The 23,229-nt window shown below is 36.6% G+C and overlaps 1 protein-coding gene across 2 annotated transcripts in view; it reads right to left on the reverse strand.

The window, feature by feature from the left end:
- The window catches only part of CPSF160 (cleavage and polyadenylation specificity factor 160), a 58,078-nt gene that overhangs the window by 7,026 nt on the left and 27,823 nt on the right, over positions 1 to 23,229 (reverse strand). For both annotated transcript variants that reach the window (XM_022301395.2, XM_088125702.1), the window contains 9 exons: positions 22,641 to 22,769; positions 22,484 to 22,561; positions 14,648 to 14,788; positions 11,031 to 11,125; positions 6,877 to 7,073; positions 4,446 to 5,230; positions 1,698 to 1,778; positions 1,533 to 1,598; positions 1,359 to 1,436 (listed from right to left, as the gene is read on the reverse strand). In XM_022301395.2, the coding sequence (XP_022157087.2) occupies positions 1,359 to 1,436; positions 1,533 to 1,598; positions 1,698 to 1,778; positions 4,446 to 5,230; positions 6,877 to 7,073; positions 11,031 to 11,125; positions 14,648 to 14,788; positions 22,484 to 22,561; positions 22,641 to 22,769 (1,650 nt within the window). The remainder of the gene's footprint in view (positions 1 to 1,358; positions 1,437 to 1,532; positions 1,599 to 1,697; positions 1,779 to 4,445; positions 5,231 to 6,876; positions 7,074 to 11,030; positions 11,126 to 14,647; positions 14,789 to 22,483; positions 22,562 to 22,640; positions 22,770 to 23,229) is intronic.

The raw sequence follows: 23,229 nt of genomic DNA on the forward strand, positions 1-23,229 counted from the left end.
TCTCTGTGACGAGCCCAAGAAATACCAACCAACTCAGAGAACCGACCCCAAATTCTCTAGGAATACTGGCACTGCCATAAGATATGATCAAGATCCTCAGAATCCTGCTTACAAAGAACACACCAATGCGGCCCCAAGCAAGCGGCCGAGCTCTTTTGAATACGATCCATGGTGTTGACTTTCTCGAGTAAGACCTGTCACAAGAAAAATTTTATCTTCTTCGGGATCCTCACTTTCCACAATGCGGTAAACGTTCGGGTTACCGAGGGAAGAGAAGGGGAACATAAAAGGTTGAAGAAAGAACTGGACGAGAAGCCCCTAGAAGGGTTAGGGGACCAAACACAACAATCCCTTCTATCACAAAAGAGGGAATAATCAGAGAGCAAAAGGATCAACTTCGACACTTCCAGCGCTTCCCTATCTGTCAAAGACCGAGTGAGACTCAAGGACAAGGACAACCCATCCCCCCCATTCTCCAACACCGAGGCCACCGAATGCAATCTCTTATCTGATAAGTGATAAATACGAGGAAACAAAGAACAAAGAGGCTTTTCACCCACCCAGATATCTTCCCAAAAATAGGTGTCATGACCATCCCCCACAGTACAGGCTAGGAATTGAGAGAAAAAGGTAAAACCAGCAGAAATAGCCTTCCAAGGATTACTCGTGCAAGCTTTGAGCCTTCCGCCAGCCACCCACTTGAAAAGCCATGAAGCTCGCGCTTCATGGACTTCACCACTTCAGATGAGGCGCGCGCTTTCTGCGCGCCTCATGAAGAATGCTTCGCCTATTCAAGGCGAGGTGCAGATGTTGCACCCACCGCCTAGGCGCACTTTTTAAATCACTGGCCTAATTAAATTAAAAAAAATACTTCTCACACGACTCCACAACTTAGAGATAGTACCCATGAACTTCGACAACCTCCATTTTTACACTCTCTAGTTTGCCAACCAAGAACCTCTTCCCCATACACACCAGTTCATAGCTCAAATTGGTGCTGAAGCCAAATTCCGATCACTAGCTCACGAGATTTGTGAAAGAATTTGATTAAATTGCCTTCTTGCTGAGCTCAAAGTCAAGATGGAAGGTGCCATAGAGTTATTATGTGGTAATCAATCTAGCTAGATATTCAACACATCGTTGATATATTGAAGCGTGTCAAGATAGACTATCACTTCATCAGTGAGAAGATTGACACCAACACTTTTGTATCAAAACAAAAATGAAGATAATGAAAGGAAATTGGACTCTCAGCTCCAACTTTGTACACAATGTCATCCACAATATACAAGAAGTCACAGTTGAAGTGTGAGCACTGGAAGTAAAAGAAGCTGAAAGAAAGAAAATATAGTACTCACAGGTACTGAAATTATAACTGGGTATAGATTCTTCTCGTGGAAGTAGGTGACCTGGTGTGGAGTTCCTTTCAATGGAACCTGAACAGACGTTAAATAATTTGTACCAGCAAAAGTTAATAAACGGCAAACTGATTGAAATAAAAATAAAATAAGAAAAGGGAGGGGAAAACATACTTTTTGTACCGGCCAGTAATTATCATAGCTTGATGTAGATGGAAGTTGGCAAATCTTCAAAACACCCTAGAGCATGAAAACCAATCAAATGCTAATAATCATAACACAATAACTGCAGGGGGAAGGGGGCAGAATCACAGCAGAAAACTATTAAGAATTTCTAACCTGTGACGTGACATATATAAGTCCATGGTTACAGTTCACATTATGTAGCACTGTAAAGGCAACTATGGGTCCATCACATAGCTGGCAAAGGGAAAGAGGATCTCAATGAGGAAACCATTCATTAATTTTTTATTTCCATAAAGAAAATCCACATCAAAAGAGAAGGAAAAGAAAAGTATAGTTCAAATTTCTCTTAAGAAACATTGCTAACTAAAATTATAAGACTAAGAATTAAATAATATGCCAACTCTATTAATAAAATATATTCTTACCTAACAAACATTTTTGTATTTCATACAATTAGATTATTCACATATGATATTCTATTTCTAACCAGGACTAATTGCACAAACCACCCCTTAACTATAATGGTTGTTCCAATTGAACACACACACTTTAAATTGGAAAAAGTAAACCCTTGAACTTCATTTGATGTTAAAATTGACATCTTTTATCAGAACCATTAAATTTTCCATCAAAGGGCCTAACATAAAGTGAAATGGCAGTTAAGATTTTTTTAATTATTTTTAAGATGATGTAGCACTTTATGGGAAATTATTTTTACTAAACTATTTTCCGATTCATCACTTATTCTTCAACAAACATTCAAAAACAAGATTCATTTTTCCTGTTCACTTTCTTCAATATAAAGTCCCTTCTGGGACATCTGATAAGATTGGAACAACACTTTCTTCAATTTAAACAAAAATTAAATTAACTAAACAAAACAACTTTTTCTTCTGTCCTTCCTTCTTTCCAGAACCAAAACCCACACCTAAGCACAGATGAAACTCGCCCCCACACCTAGGTGAACTCACCCTAGATTTGCAAATGATTGTTCCTCATCTGGTGCAACTTTGAGTTCAAATTCAGGTTTTGAAAGGATAATAATATTCTCTGATAGTTTGCAGACCTGAGTTGTCGACCCACATTTGGACTTGCCCCAGATTTGAAAATGATTCTTCTTCATCTAGACGTAGTGCGGTTTGGCCTCACACTTCTCTTTTTCCTTTTCTTTTCAACACACACGTGCAGAAAAATGTAGCACAAGCGAATTATTCTATTCGTGTACCACATTCATTCTCTCCTGTGAGACTCCTGTTTCTAGATTGATTAAACCACTTTCTTTAGGAGGAAGTTGAGAGGTGCTCGATTGTGAAATAAAACAAGTATGTGAGGCTTAAGGTAGGCCACACAGAGTTTGTCAACTTGCTAAACTACGAACGTAAAAAAGAAAAAAGAAAGGACCATCCTAACTATGCACGGGTTAGTGAGTAGGTTTGCACCCAACATTTTTTTAAAATAATAAATAGAGAGATAAAAAAGGGAAAAAGTAAGAAGGAACAGAAGAGTTGGGAAGCACATACTTTGAGTGGGAGAACTTCAAAGAAAGTAAGGATGAAATCTGATGAAGTGGATGTGAAAGGAGGTAATCCATGTTTATTTATACATGCCCGCATGCATGAAGAGAGAAACACATGCCATGTGTAAAATGAAAAGTGTTCAGGAGATATTATCTTCTCCTTATATTACAACATGGAGGTGGGTAATTTTTCTATCTAAGATGGTGAAATATCAATTTTAGAAGATGGTAAAATAAAAATTTTAGAATATGTCCAACAACTTAGTAAGAAGTAGGGAGCCACTATAACACGTGAAATATTTCTTTAACAACAATCCATTGGAGTCCAGCCTAGAACAATGAGGTGAATTGTAGCCATCCAAACGAAGTGGGCCAAGACTGGCCCTTAGGGCAACCAAGTCGGTCCTAGCCAACTAGGTGAAGTCGTGATGCCATAATAGGACCAAGTGAGCCCGCCATTAGTAGCTTATCTCAGCAAGTTGAAACACAGCCAGAGGCCACTTAGAGAGGCCCTGAATCCAGCGCGAGGCTCGAGTTAGCTCATCAATCAAGTGAGATGACCAATTTCATGTCAACCATCTTACCACAATTACCTACCTACACCATAGCCACCTCACTAAGCTATTCACAATACACGATTGAGCAACCTACAATAATGACACGCTAACTTCATCTCCTATATAAAGGGGACAAAGAAGAAATATGGGTGAAGGCCCTTTTACCATACTGAAACTCTAATAATTTTAGACTCTTAAGTGACTTATGCATCAAAATGGGTTTGGGCCGTTTGGCAAGACACCACTGGCACTTTTTTTTTAATGTCATCCTCCATTGCACTATGCATGTCAGCCCCAAACGTTGCCACCTCACCTCCAACCTGGTTGACTAGCTAGTCGTTCGTCCAAAATCACACAGCAATAAGAATTAGATCTCACAAAGCTAACCTAAGCCCATACCCTCCTTATTCCCGTCTGCATTCAATTTTTTTTCCTCAGCAAAAAAAAACAAAATTTCAACCCCTTCTATCGTCAAACAAGAATTTTTAATTTTATTTTATATTCAATGTAAGTCAATACTACAATTTATATTGAAAAGAACGAGGGTTAACATCTAACAATTTCCCTTGACTAGTCTTTTAAATACAGAATCACGACAAAACAAGAATACAGTAGTCTTGAAGGCAGCCAGTTTAATGAGAACAAATCCAAAAATATGAACTATTTTCCAATACTACAATTTATGCCACTGGTTTTCCTTCACCTGAATGATTAATTAAAGCAAAACTAACGAGTGACATTTCAGAACAATATTATAACAAAAAGAATCAATACTTTATGATGTCTAAACCTCGTCCACAATTCGAAATAGATTAGACAACTAACTACCTGAGGGTGAACTCGAAGCCGTTCTCTAAACACCATAAACCAAGAAGGCCTTGATCCGCAGAGAAACAATCCCTGATAACCAGAAATATTCTTGAAAATAGATAATCTGCGAGACAAGATTCCATTTGGCATATCATCCCTTCCTTGGATGTCCAAGGGGACACGGAGAAATCTCAAATTTCTTAACCTAGAAGCACTTATATTGCTCGAGCTAACAGAATTTTCCATAGATACCGAAGCATCATTTTTAGAGGCATTGTCTGTACTTTCAAATAAATAAGCATGATAACAAAGGATTGTCCCATCTGTCAATATTCCGAACAAATATGGCCGGCTATGCTGTCCTGACCACCTCTGCATGGCTACCTCGATAACCTTCATATTTTGTGTAGTCTCATTCCTACCATGGTTATTCAATTCTTGACAATTTCCATCCATCTTCTCAGAATTTTTCTGTGAGTCGGGTATTTGAAAATCAACCAAGTGTGATTTTCCAGATACAAATTTATCAACATAAAATACGCTAATGAAATTAGGCACGTCAAATATTTCAAGGTCCCCACTTTCGTAACAAGCAACACAATATATGTCACCTTGATCTTGGAGTGAGCCATCAGTACCCTCAATGGTCTCACCAACTCCTGTGGAAAGCCATGCATCTGTACTTGTCATCCGAAGCCAAGGCTCAACGCCCTTATCATGATAAAGAGTGCAGCAAGATACACATTTCTTGGAGCTCCCAAAGGCAGCTGGTGTAGATACAGAAACAGAGCAAGAAGAAGGATCTGTGACAGAGAAAACATGTGAAATATTGCCATGCAACAAACCTTTTTTTTTTCTCTAATAAGAAACAAATTATTATTGACATATGAAAATGACAGAAGTTCAAGGTTGAAAACTCCTAAATAAATGAAAGAAAATAGAGAAAACAAATGATACAAACAAAACAAAATCTCAACAAAGAGAATACAATCTTATATAATAATGAAAAGCTCTAGGCAATGATTTTTTATTAAATTCTTGATTGATAACTTGTTTTTTTAATGCCCCCAACCCACGAACATTCCACGGTAGTATCTTACAGTATTTTGATCAATCAAGAATTTCATAAAAAATCATTGCCTAGATGTTTTCTTTCAAGAAACAAAGTTGAGACAGCTTGATAGGAGGCTTATTAAATGATTAAATCTATTTAGAGCTCCAGATACATTGGTTTGGCTGAGGTCAATTCTTTTGGCAAATCAAGAGGACGTGCAACAAACAATTTTAAACATAATTAACAGTAGTGAATAGAACACTGAATCATATGATAAACAATGGTGAATAGAACAATAAGGTTCTCTTAGTCCTGATTCAAATGATAAACAACATCAAACATCTTATTTAACACGCAAATTGTAACCTAAGAAGCACAGACATGTGACATGAACATGGCACCATGACCATTTATAAAAAACCTTAGGACACTGGTTCCAACTATCATTGGTTGGGGTTGAGTTTCACACAAAATCTGAGAAGCACCACCATGAAGTTGGCAATCATGTTTATTATCATGTATATCTTATCAAGAGATGCTTTGTCGAGTGAGACCTAGCACCACTAAGTAGGTAACAACTATCATCTGTTAGGGTTCAGCCTTGTGAAAAACAAATCTAGCATCACCATAGAATCTAAATCATGTTTCTTTTTTGTTTTTCCGATTCATGAGTGTTCAAACCAGTTTGCACACACCACGACAAATCTCATAAGACAATTATTTGACTCTATTATATTTGGGTGTTAAGGAAATTCGTATAATATTAAATCATATGTAGGTGACTGCCACATATTGTGTTGCAGATGTCCCTTCTAAGAATTTCATTCAAAGACTATCTTGGCCAAAATCTCTCATGGACCAAGTTCCTCTTTCCTAACGTTTTCCTTTTGTAAATATACATATTTTATTTATTTCCTTCCTTGTAAGTTCTTTACCATTACTTTCAAGTTCCGTTTTTTTTCAATATCATCTTTCTAACCTAACTACCTCATCTTTCATAAGTTACATAAGATCAACATAAGATCTCTAACCCTTTGTTGGAGATTGCCTAAGCATAACTACCTCATCATTTTCTTGGAGCTCAAGTACGCGATTGTACAATCTATAGAACAAATCCTCTTAGTTGTAACTACCTCACCATTTTCGAAGTATTGAAATTGGAGGCTTTGATACCAATTTGTTGCAAGAAATTTTATAGCCAATATCTTCTATTCTACGACAAGCTCCATTTCATAGAACAGGCTGTGAAAAATCCATTACTTAACAAAGAGTAGGATTTAGTAGAACAAAAAAGTATCCTAGCAACTAACATAACTTAATATTATTAATACAATACACTATCTAATATGATAACTTGATATTTCCACTTCATAATTTGAGGGTCCTTCAACGTACCTCCAACAAGTAATCGAATACTCCCATCCGTCATAGTCAGTAAGACATATGGATCAGTAATAGATGCAGACAACACAGTACAACTTTCAGAACCAGTACCAGACTCATTGCTTGTGACTACCAAGTTCAAATCTTGAGTCATAAAAGAACCATCCAAAATTCGTGCACCACTTTCATAGACCTGGATAACTCGACGCCTGAAGAGGTAAACAGGTGGTTAAAACATGCAAAATAATCTTACCATTCAAAGAAACTTTACCCAGCAACAATAATGAAATAAAGAGAAACAGAGAATGGACTAAAAAATAAGCCTTTATCCTCAATAAAAAATGTAACCTCATGGACACAAAATGCATTCACACACTTACAACACATAATATAAAAAGCCTGGACATGGATACAGGACAAGGATGCAACATGATATGGACACAGCATCACATCAGGGACATGTTTTTATACTTTTGTATCGATTGATTTTCTTTCTTTTTTTAGTTCATCTACATGTGAGAATAGGGATTCAAACCTCCAACCTTTTAGTCATAGACATATGTCCTAACCAATTGAGTTATACTCGTTGTCGGTCAAACTTTAAAATAAATTAATCGTGAAAATTGAACATAACAAAATGAAATATGTTTAAATATAAAAATCTGAGGCAATGCTTTCCTATACGTGTTGTGACCAGTGTTTTAAAAGTTTGAGGCGTAAGCTTGAGGCGCGCCTTGAGGTGAGGAGGACTTGAAGTGCCTCAAGGCTTACGCCTCTAAAGATGTTGCTTACGCCTCCGAGGCTTGAAAGACATAAGCCTCAACCTCCGGGGCAATTATACTAAAAAACACAATTGATGCGATGGCTTTTGGCAGTATTTGGCTTATTTAATGCCAACTATCTATTCCTTTATTTATTACTTGCTTATTGAAATGTTCTACGGTGGTAGCAAGCAAGCAACTTTTTTTTTTTTTGGTTCTAGCTTTTCTTTTTTTCATATATGTGACGCCACTGCCTGCTAACCCAACCTTATTTCTACTGTTATATGGTCTTACAAAAATTTCAGCGAATATTACACCAAAATATTCTACAAATTTTCTAATTTGGTTAGTATTGTTTTCCGTTCTAACTTCTAATAAAAATAATTGACGCGTTCTTTCAAATTTTTCCTTTCTCCATATTTTTCCTTTTTGTTTTTTAATATTTTTCAGTATTCTTTTTTACTTTCCTAAATTTTTAGCATTAATTTTTAGTTCTAATAAACAAAATGATGTATTTCATACTTATATATGAGCACTAACATATTATTAATAATACAATGTTCTACATTCTTGTGATTTTTATACTTTTTTCCTATTTGAAATGAGGCTTACGCCTCGCCTCTTCGTGAGGAAAAGCCTTGAAGCCGCCTTAAGCTTTTTAAAAGCTTGGTTGTGACTCCAGCTCTTCAAATGGGTTTGTTGTTCGAATACGACGGTTTCTCTTCTGTTTTACCTTTTTGTTCTTTTTTTTTTTTGTACCTACGTAGATTGGTTGGGATTTGAAGGTTGGGTAAAGTGTTTTTAGGGCTAGGTTTTTTTCCACACAGATTGGATTTCTTTTTTTAAAACAAATCTCCATGTCCAAAACGTGCCCTACACGTGTCCGAAATTCAAAAAAATAAATAAAATTTGGACAACTTTATTTTCATGTTAGACACGTGTCTGAAGCATGTCCGACATGTGTTTAACACGAACACTTAAGAAGCAAAGAGACGAACACATGACACACATATGCCACGACATGGATAGAGTGACATGCTAATTTCTAAAAATGTAGGACACGGACACATGATACAAACACGGCACGAACAGGGTGACGTAGCAATTTCTAAAAATGTAGGACAACGGATACATCAGGGACATTCTTTTAAATTGTTTTAGATAATATATATTTATCATATTGACATAGTAATACTTCTAGATAAAAAGTAACCATATAAATTGAACATAGTAAAACAAAAATGTGCTTCATTAATACATAAATGACAATAGTACAAAATCTGCAAGGGACACTTAAAAAGATATTAAATAAACATTATCTATAACTAATATAGATAAAGTAAATATATACTTTTATTTTAACAAGAAACGAACTTCTCATTGAAATAATGAAAAGGAACAATAATGTTCAAAGATACAAACTCTCGAAAAAGTGAAAGAAAGAAAACAGAAAATAAAACACATAATCTTAACAAGATATAGTGAAACCTTCCAATTAAAACACATCAAACTAGGAGAGTAATTCCTAAAGGTAGATGATAAATAACACCAATGAGAAGCTTTAAACCTAGGTAGACCGAAGCGGACTCCCAGTGGCTGCTTTTTTCCTTCAAAAACTCTGAGATTTCTTTCAAACCAAAGCTCGTAGAGAACAGCTTTTATAGCGTTTAGCCATAGAAGATTAGATTTAGGACTTAGAGATAGTCCTAACAGTAGTTGATGGACATTCCCTGCTACTGTGTTGCCAAACACCCAGGACATGTTAAACTCCTCGAACAAACGTTCCCAGCAACGCCAAGCATAGGGACAAAGGAAGAATATGTGGATTGAGCATTCCTCATTGGCATAGGGACAAAGGAAGAATATGTGGATTGAGCATTCCTCATTGGCTTGGCAGAGAGGACAGTATACTTGACTTTTAAAACATGAAAATATTAAACAAACTATGCCTAAAAATTAGAACAGGCTTTAAATAATGTCATTTGTTAGTGGTGAAAGAAAATACTGTCAACTTGACGAAGACTTATATTTATTTGAAGAGAAAGGTTGTCATCAATCAGTCATGGATGAGAGATACTGCATGCAACATGAAGTCTGTGCTTCTGACGTTTCTCTATCTCCTCCACTTCTATCTCTTCTTCTCATTCTCCGTATTCTTTTTCTTTTTTCTCCTCAATCGTCTGACACTACTAATTCTTCTTCCATGTATCATTATTTTTCACTTTTCTTATATTTATTCTATTTCTTCCCCTTTGTCTCTTCTTCTCATTCTTTTTTCTTTTCCTAATCCTCCAACTTTTCTTAATCTTCTTCTTCACATTATTATTTCTCTTTCGAACTTTTCCATTTCTCATGTTAACAGGATTCTTCTCCTCATTATGATTTTTCTCTTTAATATATTTCCATTTTTCATGTTAATAGGGTTGTCCCCCCTGTCTCTTCTTCTTCTCATTCATCTAGCGTGTCTAAAGGCATATCTGCCTGTCAGAAATTTTTAAATAACAGAAGAAAATAAAATAAAAATTTGGAGTGTGTTCGAACGTATCCATGTATGACACAAACACTTTGTCAAAAGCAAAGTTATGTGCTTCCTAGACGGACATTTTGTCCAAATCAGAGTGTATGTGCTTCTTAGCCCATAATAAATGAGCTCTAGGAGATAAACTAATAACTATGCTCTCCTGACCTCTCTAATATTTTCCTGCCAATATTCCTAACGGTCAAGGATCCCACATTTAAAAGTTAGGGAACTTACAATGGTTTATAATAAACATGGACTACTCCTCTAATAGTCAAATTGGTTATGAGATGGAACCCCATGAATATTGATTTGGTATCAGAGCCATGGTCTAAACCAAGCTGTGTCGGTGAATTCTCGAGTGCCGAACAAAGAAGTGGTGAGCCTGGGAAGGTGTGGTCATGGTGTAATCCATGAGTGTGCTCTATCAAAGTGTCTCTAGAGCCATGGATAAGAACAAGCTCTCGTTTCTGATCTCCGAGAGTAGACGGATGAGTGACTACTTGAGGGGAGGCTCGGTGGTACTTTGTTCGAGGGGAGGATTGTTGGGTTTGTAAGCTGATTGCAAACGAAGTCCCACGTTTGGGTGAAACCAAAAGCAAAGTCGTGAGGGCTATGCCCAATGTCGATAATATCATACCATTATGGAGATACTCGGGATACTTGGAGTACCGTTGTCCTTAACAAGGGGTACCCAAATGTTAACCTTCATCTATGGCAATAAAATAACCAATAGATTGAACATTGATGAATTCGTGGTAATATTTTGATGTCTATCTACCCAGTTTTCACCGATAGGCAATTCAAAAATCACAGAGGTTGACATTTTAGGTTCTCATCTAACAAATACTAGCTATTTTACATAACTATAATACGATAGCAATCACCTTCCAAACAAGTTGCCTGCAGCAATTGTTCTCCCTTGCACAAAATAGTCAACACTCTCGGTGACTTCCGTTAGGAGATCCCCAGTCTCAAGTACCTGCCGACACAATGGTTAAAACATTGAAAATAAACATATATATAAAATATTGGTCGTTGTTACAACATGTGCATTATTGTGTATGGATGTAGATAGTCAATTATTTGTCCCAGAAATTTTAACAATCCTTAGTTTACAGCTCACCTATATATATAAACATATATTTTTTTTTTTAATTCTAGAATAGTGTAGTGTTTTTGTTGCTTCTCAATCTTCTCACTTTCTAGTAGACTATAATCATCATACAGGACATACCGAACGATATGAAAAGAAAACCATTTCTTTAGTTGCTTCTAGTATAGATGGTTGCATACAAAACCCAATTAGATGAGAAAAGAAAATCAATTCTTTAGCCGCTTCTAGTATAGATGGTTTCAAACAAAACCCAATTACAAGTGATTACGCAACTTACATTCTGCACTCAGGGGAAAAACAAAAGAAAAGTTAAACAAGCTAGAAAAATTTTTGAGGATGAAATTAGTCATTATAATTCTCTGACAAAATTATAGGCGTGATGAGCTGTCTAAAGAAGGAAGCGTATAAATCTATTTGAAGGTTCTAGAACGAGGGAGAATGTGCACCTCTCACATCTAGTTCACATATGATGTGGACAAAAGGGCAATGAATGAAGAGACGGCTTTGAGTCTCGAAATTACTTTTACATAATACGCACCAACTGGAAGATAAAGAGCAGTTATGCATTCTCCTTTGAACTCTTTCATTCGTATTGGTACCTCCATGCCAAAGCTCCCAAAGGAAAAACTTAGATTTTCTAGGGAATTTTCCTATTCATATACTGCTGTAAAGAAAATCCAGCCCACTGGTCTAATGGTCAATCAACTTTCTGTGAAGGGATTTTACTGTGAACGTGCAAAACGAATCAGTGTCGACAACCATTTATCAGACTCTTTTAGGGTCACTGAAGATAGCAAATGAGATACTGATGCCCACTCTGAGATTTCTTCTTCTTTTAAGTTTTCTTCAAAAATCCCCCTCCCATGATTTAAAGAATTGGTTCCAACAATCTGAAATAGTAGCATCTGATATGTTGGACAGCTTTCGAGAGTTTGCATCTTTGACCAATTCTACTCCTATTCATTAAAATAATGAGAAGTTTGTATCTTGTTCCAAAAAAAAAAAGCATATGATCTGTTGGACAGCTTTTCAAATTCGGATGCCTTCATTTTTCCAATTTCACTTGTATTTCTTTTTCTTATTTTCGCTGCTCTTCCAAGTTTGTTCATTTATTTAATGAAGGTTTCGTTTCTTGTAAAGAAAAAAAAAACGGGGGGATTTCTTTGACATTGCCAATTATTTTTCTCTCTGCTTTCTATAAAATTCTGCTGGACAGCTTTGATATATTACTCGAAGGAGCCTTGGATGAATATTTGTTAGGAGGGAGGGGCCAATGATAATCTTTGAGCGTAGGTAGTATTTAGAATACACTTAGAATGCACAATTTTGTGCCACAGGGCACTCTTTTCCGAGGTATACCTCCAAATCCATTTGGCTCACTCTTGATCTGGCTAATTTCCCTTCTGTGGCTTTTAGCCTAGAAACCGAGCAGATGGACAGTCGGATAACAGAGTTCCACAAGGAAGTTTGGGATCATATTGACCAAGCTAATGCAAAATACAAACGGAAGCCGACACATAGAGCCGAGTTAAAAAATTCAAGGAAGGAGATATTGTCATGATTTATCTAAGGAGGAGTAGATTCCCCATTGGAACATACAACAAATTAAAGCAAAAGAAGCAGGGACTACTCCAAGTTTTAGAGCAATACGGCTCTAATGCTTACAAAATCGATGTAACTACTATAGCCTCATAAACTAGATGTTCTAGTTTTCAAGCATATAGTTTAGTTGTTAGTTGTTTTGTTCCCAGCCTTCTGTTTACTTTAAAATGCTGCGAGTTACCATTGCTGTAATTAGAAGTTATCATTAGTTATAAACAGCTTTACTGCTGTTAGTTGTGAACCTATAAATATGGGGCTGTAACCCTTTTTTGGATGATGAAGAATACTGCATTTCCTATCAAATTAGACTGCACCAAAATTTTTACACGGTCCAGTATTTATTAGACCTGTAACATACATTTCTCTATAGGCACACAGAATTCCTTCCTTTGGGTGGTGTTCGTTTAAGGATATTTTGAGGACCAACTCGAATTTTAGGTTGGTTCATACAGTTGCCAAAATAAACCAAATGAAACATCCAACCAAGAACTTATAATTTTGGGTTGGGTCATTGGATTGCTAAATTCACTGAGATGAATGGTGATCTCAACTCAAAATTTGGAAAGAAAATAGTCACTGAGACAACCGAAGATGACTCGGAATTGGAATATTCTCTGACAACATAAAGGATTTAGTCATGAATACCATAACAAAGATATAGTCTCCAAGGGGCGGCCCCATTGGCAAGGGCTTCGAATCTTTTCGTCATACCAGCTTAGAAGTCTCAAGTTCAAACCATAGAATGCCAAGTGAAGTAAACATAGAGGTGAAAAATTAAAATTTTATTTTATTTATACATTCGATTTGGTTAGGGTCGAACGAAAACTTGGTATTCTTAACCCACGAACCAAACTGAAAATTTGGTAATTAACAAAAAAAGAAGTTGACCCAACCTAACCCTTAGACAAATAGACAAATAGTTGAACCCCCTAATAGACAAATAGTCCACCACTAAGACTAATTTTTCTTTCCAAAGAATCAAGATGCCACCCACTGAGCCAACCCTGTCGAGGAAGGACAAAGAAATAAGTGTAGAGCTCCAAGTCTCCTGTACAAGTTAGCGACTCCTTATCCCTAAGGCATTGTTTCTCGTGTGGCGTAGGCTGTAATGAAGTTGCTTTGTTTCTTATTGTTGAGAATAAATTTACTCAACCCATGAGTTTAAGCTTTTGGATTGAGTGGTGGTTTATTCATCCTTAACATGGTATCAGAGCGGGAGGTCCTGTATTCAAACCCTACATTGTTGTTTCCTCCCCATTTATATTGATTTCTACTTTTTGGGCTGCCTTCTCAACTGATTTCCACTTGTTGGGCCTTGCCAATTATCCAAGCCCACAAGTGAGGGGGAGTGTTGAGAATAAATTTATCCAACCCATCAACTTAAATTTTTGGGTTGACAGGTGGTTTATTCATTCTTAACACTTGTAAAATAACAAATAAAAAAGAAGAAAAAAAGTTTTAAAGATTCAACCATGCCCCAGTATATTAATTACGTACGGGCATAAATCATCAGCTTGCATGGAGTGTTCTATTTGGCATCCTTATAGAATGCCTATTTCAGAAAAGTAAATCAAAAGAGTAAGAAAGCAACTAAATGAAAACTATTACTCAACATCATAAAAAAATGAAAAAGTTACTCTAGAGATTTGTTTTGTCCTATTCATCGAGTATGGTTGTTTAGAGGGAGACCACTTGAATTTCTAGAATCACGATATAATAAATTCACCAAAACCTATTGAGACCTTAAATCAAAACTCAAAAAAAAAAAGGGAAAAGATAAATTACCATTGTACGAGCCTCAAGGCTTATAATCAAATATGCATGATATTCATCATCATCTGGAACCATTCTAGAAGAATCAACACTACTACCACGTGTATTTTTGTGGTAAACAGTCCAAATCCCTTTACAACCTGGGAGTTCAACCTGAAAATCCCATAGAGGCACGTAAAAAAGTGTCATATATGTATTCTAAAAAAAAGAATGTCAGATATGGCAAACTACAATCTCATAGAAACTCCAGTCTATTATTCATGATCAGAGGAATTACAAGGGTCAAATTCACCCTGATTTCTCCCAAACAATCCTAAAGATAATAGCGAAAAAGATAAAACCCCTACCTCTCAGCCAAGGAGTATATCCCTAACAAAAAGCCCAAACTACCCTTTTTCTCTATCCTACCATGGTCCCTCCTCTCTAACAGAAATCATACCTTTCTCTGATATGCCCATGAGTTCCCTCTTCCAATAATAAACGTTCTTCACCTTAGGTCTATCACAATCATAATACTGTCAAGTTAACTTGTAACCATAACCAATAAAATATTTGCTAAAATTAACTAGGACCATTTTTTCAAGGACTTATTCGACTTCACTTATACATTGAATATTCTCAACCACCAATAATAGGTAAAGATTTTGACGTCCACTAGCAAGCTCTCCGTCCTAAGCAATTTCTTCAAATAAAAATATTTGTAGAATTAACCAGGAGTTGAGTTAAGCAAAAAGGAACAGGAAGATGGAAGACAATACATTCTCCCAGTGTATAAATACCTATCTAGAAGCCAAAAAATATTTGAAAAATCACTCTATCTACAAAAGAAAATGTCCTCTTCCTGTATTTTGCCATGGCATCAGTTTATTTTTTTTTTTTATTTACCAGAAACTAACTTTTCATTGATGTGATGAAAAGGAACAAAATTGTTCAAAGATACAAACTCTCGAAAGGGTGAAAAGAAATGCAAAAAAGCATAAAATACAATGATCCACATAGAACTAATAAAAGCATCCCATTTTGTTACATATGTTTTGAAGCCTCAAACAAAATAATCATGTGCGGCTCATTGTGAATATCAGTTCCATTTATTCTTCCTGAAGATCAGTTCCATTTATTCTTCCTTTGCCCTTATGCCTCAACTTGCTGGGTTTTTTTCTTCCAAGCCTTTAATTTTACTTGGGTAACAGATAGGGGATGTCTCACAGTCAACATTTAAACTCTGGTTTGGGCTCTCATTGCCCCTAAAATCAAGTCTCCTATGGGTGAATGGACTTAAAGCTATTATCTCCGAGTTATGGTTCGAAAGAAACTAAAGGATCTTTGAAAGAAAAAGAACGGCTTGGAAAGCTACAGTATTGCTCAGTTCAAAGTGCGTTCTTTCCAATTTCTTCTCTAATTACTGTCCTAGCATGATTTGCTTAAATTGGGAGGCCTTCTTGTCTACGGTTTAATTTTTTGTACGCTGTTTGGCTTATTCATACCTCTTTATCTTGTATTTGTACTCTTCTTTAATTTCATTTTTGCATCTCATCACTTGGGGGGCAGTGTTTTAAAAGCTCAAGGCGCACTAAACTCTAAAGCACTATAGCCTTCTAAGGCTTAAACGCGAGGGACAAAAAAAAAGCACTGAGGCGCACTATATATAAAAAATACATAAATATATTGCACATATACATAATGATAAGTACTCATTTTTAAAATGTGAAAATATTAAGTAATCAAATAATATTCATATAAAAGTCAACTTAAATAATTAAGAAAAGTAAAAAGTAAGAGATATTTGTTTTTTCAAATAAATGGAAAAAATCAATGTTGTAACCTTGAAAAGACAAATATTTCCATGCAGCCTCTTTTGTGAGCCTAGAAAATGTAAGCTTCTTTAATTCTTTGTCTTCAAACTTATCTTCTCCTCTTCCTTCTAAGTTCCCACGATTATTCTTCCCCTCTTCCAACCTTTCTTCTTCACTTCCTTCTGCCTCTCTTCCAACCACTTTTCTTCCTCTTTAACCAGATGAGACAGAGAAATTTAACAAATGAGATGAAAGCATGAGGGAGAGAGGAATTGTGGAGAAAAAAGAAGGAAATGGTATGGATTAAATTTTTCTTTTCTAGTTATCACATAAGCCCCTGAGACGCAAGTCGAGGCTTCAATGGAATGCGCGCGCTTAAAGCGCGCCTTCCTAGTGTCACCTCCCCTTTTAAGGCGAGGCACTGAAGTTGCGCCTAGCGCCTAGGCGTGCACCTAAAAGGGCTTTTTAAAACACTATTCGAGGGTTTGTATCTTTGAACAATTACTATTCTTTTTTATAAAAAGTTCTTTTCTTGTTAAAAAAAAAACAAAACAATCATGTATTCTTCGGTTGTCTGTATGCTTTATCCTACTGGAATTATCTCTCCGAATCTTTAATTTGCAAGGCTCAAGATTCTCATAACAATGTTCTTCAACTCATTTACCTCTGAACGTGTTTAATGTACAATAGGTGTTCATAATCTACAAATAACCTTTTTATTCATTGCCCCTTTGCTTTCAAAGGCTGGAATTTTGTCTTCAGTTGCTTTGATTTTGCTTGGTACCCACCAAGAACATAGTATATGGGCTCTAGGAGATGCTACCTGCTTCGTAGTCTAAAGAAAACGCAAAATCTTGTGCATAAATGCTTCCAAAGCTCTCTCATGGCTTCCTTGAAAAGAAACAAACTCTAGATCTTTCGAAAAAGAATCTACTTTTGACAACTTCTGTGTCACATTCAGTATACATCCTCAAATGGAGTGCCTTACACAATTTCTTTTGTAACATTAGACTGATGCTGGCCTTTTGTTTGAGATTCCTCAATTTAGGCTTAGGGACCCCTCATCAAGGCGTTTAAGTTGTTTCTTTCTCTTCTTTTTGATATATATTTACCCATTTCTTATTAAAAAAAAAAACAATGTGGTGGCACGCTCAAGTGCTGAATCAAAATAATTGGATACCTAGGAAATAGCTCTTTGTGATGTAACTAACAGTACTTTCATTAGTTATCTTTGGTTAAGATAGTTAGTTAGGTAGTTCACTTCTTTTAAGCTGTTATCTTCGGAACTTACTGTCGCTCTCTCGCCACGGTCATCGACCATTCGCTTGTTGGTGATTGAAGGAGCCAACCAACTAACTAATAACAGCTAACCACTAACTTCAGCCTTTAACTAATAACTAATAAAACTAATGGGCAGGTAATTACATCAGTTTCCTTCCCTCTTAAAAGAAAACTCGTCCTCAAGTTTAAATGCAGTGGAGTTAGAAGGCTGTGAACAATCTTAAAAATGGAAATTTGCCTTTTCTTGTGGTTCAAAAATACTCCAACCGAAAATGCCCTTTTTAACTCATCCAAACAAAAATACTCCTTCTCATATCTACATTCTTGAAGTCTTCTGGGAAGGAAAGTCTTTGTGGTATATTCTTGCTTCAAGCTTCTTTCATCTCCCTTTTTTTTTTTTGATAAGAAACAAAATATGTGTATTCAAATCAAGAAGGCCCCAAAAGGGGATACAAAGGCAGAGGGTAGAGCTAACCCTCCCCAAAGCTCTATACAATCACCGCTTTCCAATCTTGTGTAAGCAAAAGAATATTGTAGTTACAAATAACTTTCTTGTGTAGTAAAGCCCACTAAGAAGCTAGATGCTTAATATTCACACAAAAAGAATCTAACAAAATCAACTTATCTTCAAAAAGTCGACTATTCCGTTCCTTTCATATCGACCATAAAAGAGCCCGGGCCGCACAATTCCAAAGAACCCAAGCTTTGCCCTTGAGCTGCCTTCCTCCATAACCTTCAGCAATGAAATCCTCAATTCTTCTAGGAATACAGAGAGAGAAATCTAGCAAAAAAGCTATAAACCCCCAAACTTTGGACACAAAAGGGCAATGGAGAAAAAGGTGGTCCACTGTTTCATTGTTGCTCGTACACATTTTGCACACAGGGGGAGAAAGAGTCCAATGAGGTAGTTTCCTTTGAAGTTTTTCTGTGGTATTTACCCCTCTATAGAACAAAGTCCAAATGAAAAACTTTGCCTTCTTTGGGACTCTAAAATTCCATATCAAGCTTGAATTAAGTTGAGGAGAAGGGGACGTGAGGGCCATGAAGGCTGAATTGACTGTGAAACGGCCGGATGGGTCCGCTTTCCACCATAAAATGTCCCTTCCATTTCAGATAGCTGTACCTTCTATTTTTCCAATGATGTTTGCCCATCTACTCATTTCCCTTTCAAAGAGATTCCTTCTGAAACCAAGATTCCAGGTTAAGGCCTCTGTACACCAACAATCCGCAATGGACATACCTTTCTTCGAGGATAACGCAAACAAATCCGAGAAAGTGGTGGAAAGAGGGGCAGAATCAATCCATGAGTCCTCCCAAAATCTGACTTGAGCACCCGAGGATACTTTGAAGATGGAGAACTTTTGAAAAGCTCTAAGGTTCCCTTGTATGTCCCTCCACGGTCTTCCGATAGAAGAACCACCCAAAGGTTTTGTCCACCAACCAAAAGACTCCACACCGTAAATAGTGGCTATAACCCGTCTCCAAAGGCTATCTCTTTCCACTGTGAACCGCCATAACCATTTCATTAAAAGAGCATTGTTCCTTAGCCTCAAAGAACCAATTCCAAGGCCCCCTTGTTTGTGAGGCAAAGCCGACCAAGACCATTTCACCAAATTCCCCACCGATCTAGAAATCCCACCGTTCCATATGAAGTCCCGCATAAGAATCTTTTATGAAGTCCCGCATAAGCCGCCATAACCATTTCATCTCCTTCAATCTCTGCACTCTTATGAGAATCTTCTTCATTATCATCGAAATAATCTAAAGACCCACAGAAAAATTCTTCTTCTTTGCTGGAAAAATCAGAATCTTGAACCAAGAACCCTTCGTTTTTGCTTTCTTGAGGTCTATCGTGGTGGAAAAAATTTGTACTTTGTTCCTCATCTTTCTCCTTCTCATTTTCTTGTTCTGTCTGGAAGCCTTCTTGAGAAATTAAAGAATTGTGTCTGTTAAAATTTTGCATTTCAACTTCAAAGAACAATGTAGCCAAAGAAAAAGTAGAATCATCATATCTTCCTATCAATTCATTATCAACATCAACCTCATCTTCCTCAAAATAATTTTCAAACTTAAGAAAAAATTTGTCTTCTTGTTCAATTGCCTCAATCTAAGAAAAGTCTACCAAAATTTCTCTTTGGCGATGGGCAGGGAGGTTTCTAGGGTGATTAGCTTGGAAACCACGAAAATCTTAAGGCCTTCTTGGCACTCGAATGGTTTCTTGCAGCATTCTTGGAGCTTGGACGGGTTCTTGCAACAATCTTGGAGCTGGTTCTATATAATCTTGATCATTTTGTTTGCTTGTTCCCTATGCTGCACTTCTTGATTCATTCTACCGAAATTTTGCTGCAAGATCATGTCATCCAATCGTGTCATTACCTCATATAGAAGTTGCCGAATCTCCACCACATTCCTTTGGACATTTTCAACCATCCCTTCAACCATCATTAATCGAGTGGTTGTGCATTGTGGGGAGAGGACGGGGGATTGCTACCTCTCTTTTTGAACAAGAGAAGAACCACCAATGTTGAATGAGTTCTTTGTTGCCATCAGATCCCAAGAGCAAAAGGTGCTCTGATACCAATTTGGTGTAACCGATTTGAGAGAATACTTGAGTTGTATTGGAATCAATCAAAAGATACTGTAGAGACTAAGGTTGGAGAGAATCCAATGTGATGTATTCTCATTATTAAAGTCTATATATATAGACAAATATACAAGGTTGACCTAATCCTATAAGGAGAAGGTAAAGGACAAATTAATATTAATACAAGAATATAAAATATACTAATATCTATACTCTAACACTCCCCCTCAAGTTGGTGCATATATATTAATCATGCCCAACTTGTTAGACAAATAATCTTTTTGTGCTCCATTCAACTTGTGTCCTGTGATTTTTGATATCATTGGGATCACCTCAATAGATACAATTGATTTCTTCTCAACCATAACAAACAAACGAACTTATTTGAACAAAACGACAGAACCAGACCAAACCACCAGAACCAAACAAAACAGATGAATCAAACTGCTGGAACCAAATCGGATTAGGTGTTTTCTGAAACCAGAAACCCTAAGTGCTACCCCATGACAACCAGAGGGGCAAAGGCGACGGGTGGCGACTAGAGGTGACAAAAGCACACGACGACGCGACGGCGATTGGCGGTGAGACGAAACCCACGAACAACAATCGGAAAACAACAGTGCCGAACGGCGGCGGTGGTTGGCGGCGGCGGCGGCAGTAGTAGTGAGTTGAGTTGGATAGCAATGAACAAAACCCTAATGGGGACAAAACCCTAATGGGCATCAAAACCCTAATGAGCACAAAACCCTAATGGGCAAGAAACCTAGAGCTCTTATACCATGTAGAGACTAAGGTTGGATAGAATCCAATGTGATGTATTCTCATTATTAAAGTCTATATATATAGACAAATATACAAGATTGACCTAATCCTATAAGGAAAAGGTAAAGGACAAATTAATATTAATACAAGAATATAAAATATACTAATATCTATACTCTACTAGATACAAATGGCCTACTATTTATAGGAATAAGCCATGGGATAGGGGGAAAGTCCAACAGCTTAAAAGAACTGAACTACCTAACTAACTATCTTAACTGAAGATAACTAATGAAAGTACTTGTTAGTTACATCAATTTTGTAATTCTTTTTGTTAGCTTTCGTATTAGAACTTTTATTGGTTGATAATCCTCATTTTTTTATAAAAAAAAAGTATTCATTAATCTACTCAAAAAAAAAAAAAAACAACGCACTCGTGCCTGCCCCACAGCCCGAACCTGAGAGACGTCAAGGGCTTTTAGTATTAAGCTCACCAAAAGGTTCGAACTTGAGACTTATAAGTCAGTATGACCAAGAGACCTCAAACCCTTGCCAACGGGATTGCCCTTTGGGGGCCTAAAAAATAAAACATTGAAAAAAAAAAATGCCAAAGATATTGACTAGACAATGAGCCAGTGCAACCAAAAAACAATCCTTCAAACTACTTTTCTTCCCATACTTTACATATCTTCATCCTTTCGCTTTTTCCCAACTATTCTTCTTCTTATTCTCTTTTGACTTCTCTTCTTTATTCTTCTCTTTCGACTTTTCATATTCTTCTGACTATTCCTCTCCTTCTTCCCACTATTCTTCTTCCTCTTTTTAACCAGAAAAACTTTTTCATTGATAATATGAAAAGGAAAAAAAATGTTCAAGGATACAAGCTCCCAAAGAAAGTGAAAAAAAGAAGAAAAACAATCAAACAAGGAACAAAAATAATAGACAAAATAATCAAACCACAATCAACAATCTAGAAAAGCAACCTCAACCTCAATGCAAAAATTCTAACTCCCACTCTTATTCTTCTTGTTCCGGATCTTTTTCTTCTTGTTCTTCTTCCTCCAAGTATTCCTTCTCCTCTATTCTTGACTCATCATTCCCCTTCTCTTATTTACCTTATGTAAATGTTTTTTTTAATGTCTATTAAGCCCACCTTCAACATGGTGCTCCCCTCGCCTTCTAGCAATGGGGCATCATAACGAGTGTCATGTTTAAGGCACTTGTCATGGATGTCTTCAAGGCACTAAGATTAGATGTCGCCTCTCGCCATAGGCAAGCACCTGGGCTCACCTTAACGACATTGATATTATAACATTCTCCAAAACTATACAAGTTTTAACTTAAGGAATAGAGATTAATCTATGCACGGACTTATTATAAGTTAATAACTGTTTAACAATTCATGTGCTTTATATAACAGTGATATACCTCAGTAATCATTTCTGGGCGAATTGACTGCCGAAGAATGCATAATGCACCATTTTTTCCATTGCCCGAACAACAAACCTAAAAATTAGCAAAGGAGAGCAATCACATATCTTTATGAACTAAATACCAAATTCATGTGGCTATTCAGGGTACTAACCAGTTCATAATTGCTTTGTTTGGCGATTCCAGTCGCATTAGCATCTGCATTAATTCTTAGGCCATAGGAGAAATCCTTCAAAGGCCCAATATTGATCAATGAATCTCTAACAGCAAATGAGAAATTTTTCTGCATGCAAGAAAAGGACCTAATATCAGAAGCCAAGCAGCCAGAGTTCAAATAAGATTATGAGATTCCAAGCAAAAATAAGTCCATTTATTGGCTTGGCAATGATTCACCAGAGAAACCAACACTAATACATTGAAAAGACAAATCTGCATTATAGGTACAATCTCAAACATGATATTATCTTGTATGTTCCAATCACACCCTCTAAAATGTACAAAAATACGTGCTTTGTCCACCTTGAGGAAGCTGCCAGCAAAATAATTTAAGACGAGCAAGACAAGTTAACTAGAACATGGTGTGGACACGACCTTGAGAGAGGTTATGATAGACTGGATTGCTGCCTTGAAGATAAAGGGTGCGTTCAAGATACCAAATTCTCAGTTTTTTTTAATGGTAATCAAAGCGGAAGAATAAAAGCATCTACAAGTTAAGGTAAAGGTTATCGCTTTTGCTTTTACTG

Source organism: Momordica charantia (genome assembly GCF_013281855.1).
Source record: "Momordica charantia cultivar OHB3-1 chromosome 6 unlocalized genomic scaffold, Mcharantia_2.0 BLBB01000006.1, whole genome shotgun sequence".
In the NCBI taxonomy this organism is placed as follows: domain Eukaryota; kingdom Viridiplantae; phylum Streptophyta; class Magnoliopsida; order Cucurbitales; family Cucurbitaceae; genus Momordica; species Momordica charantia.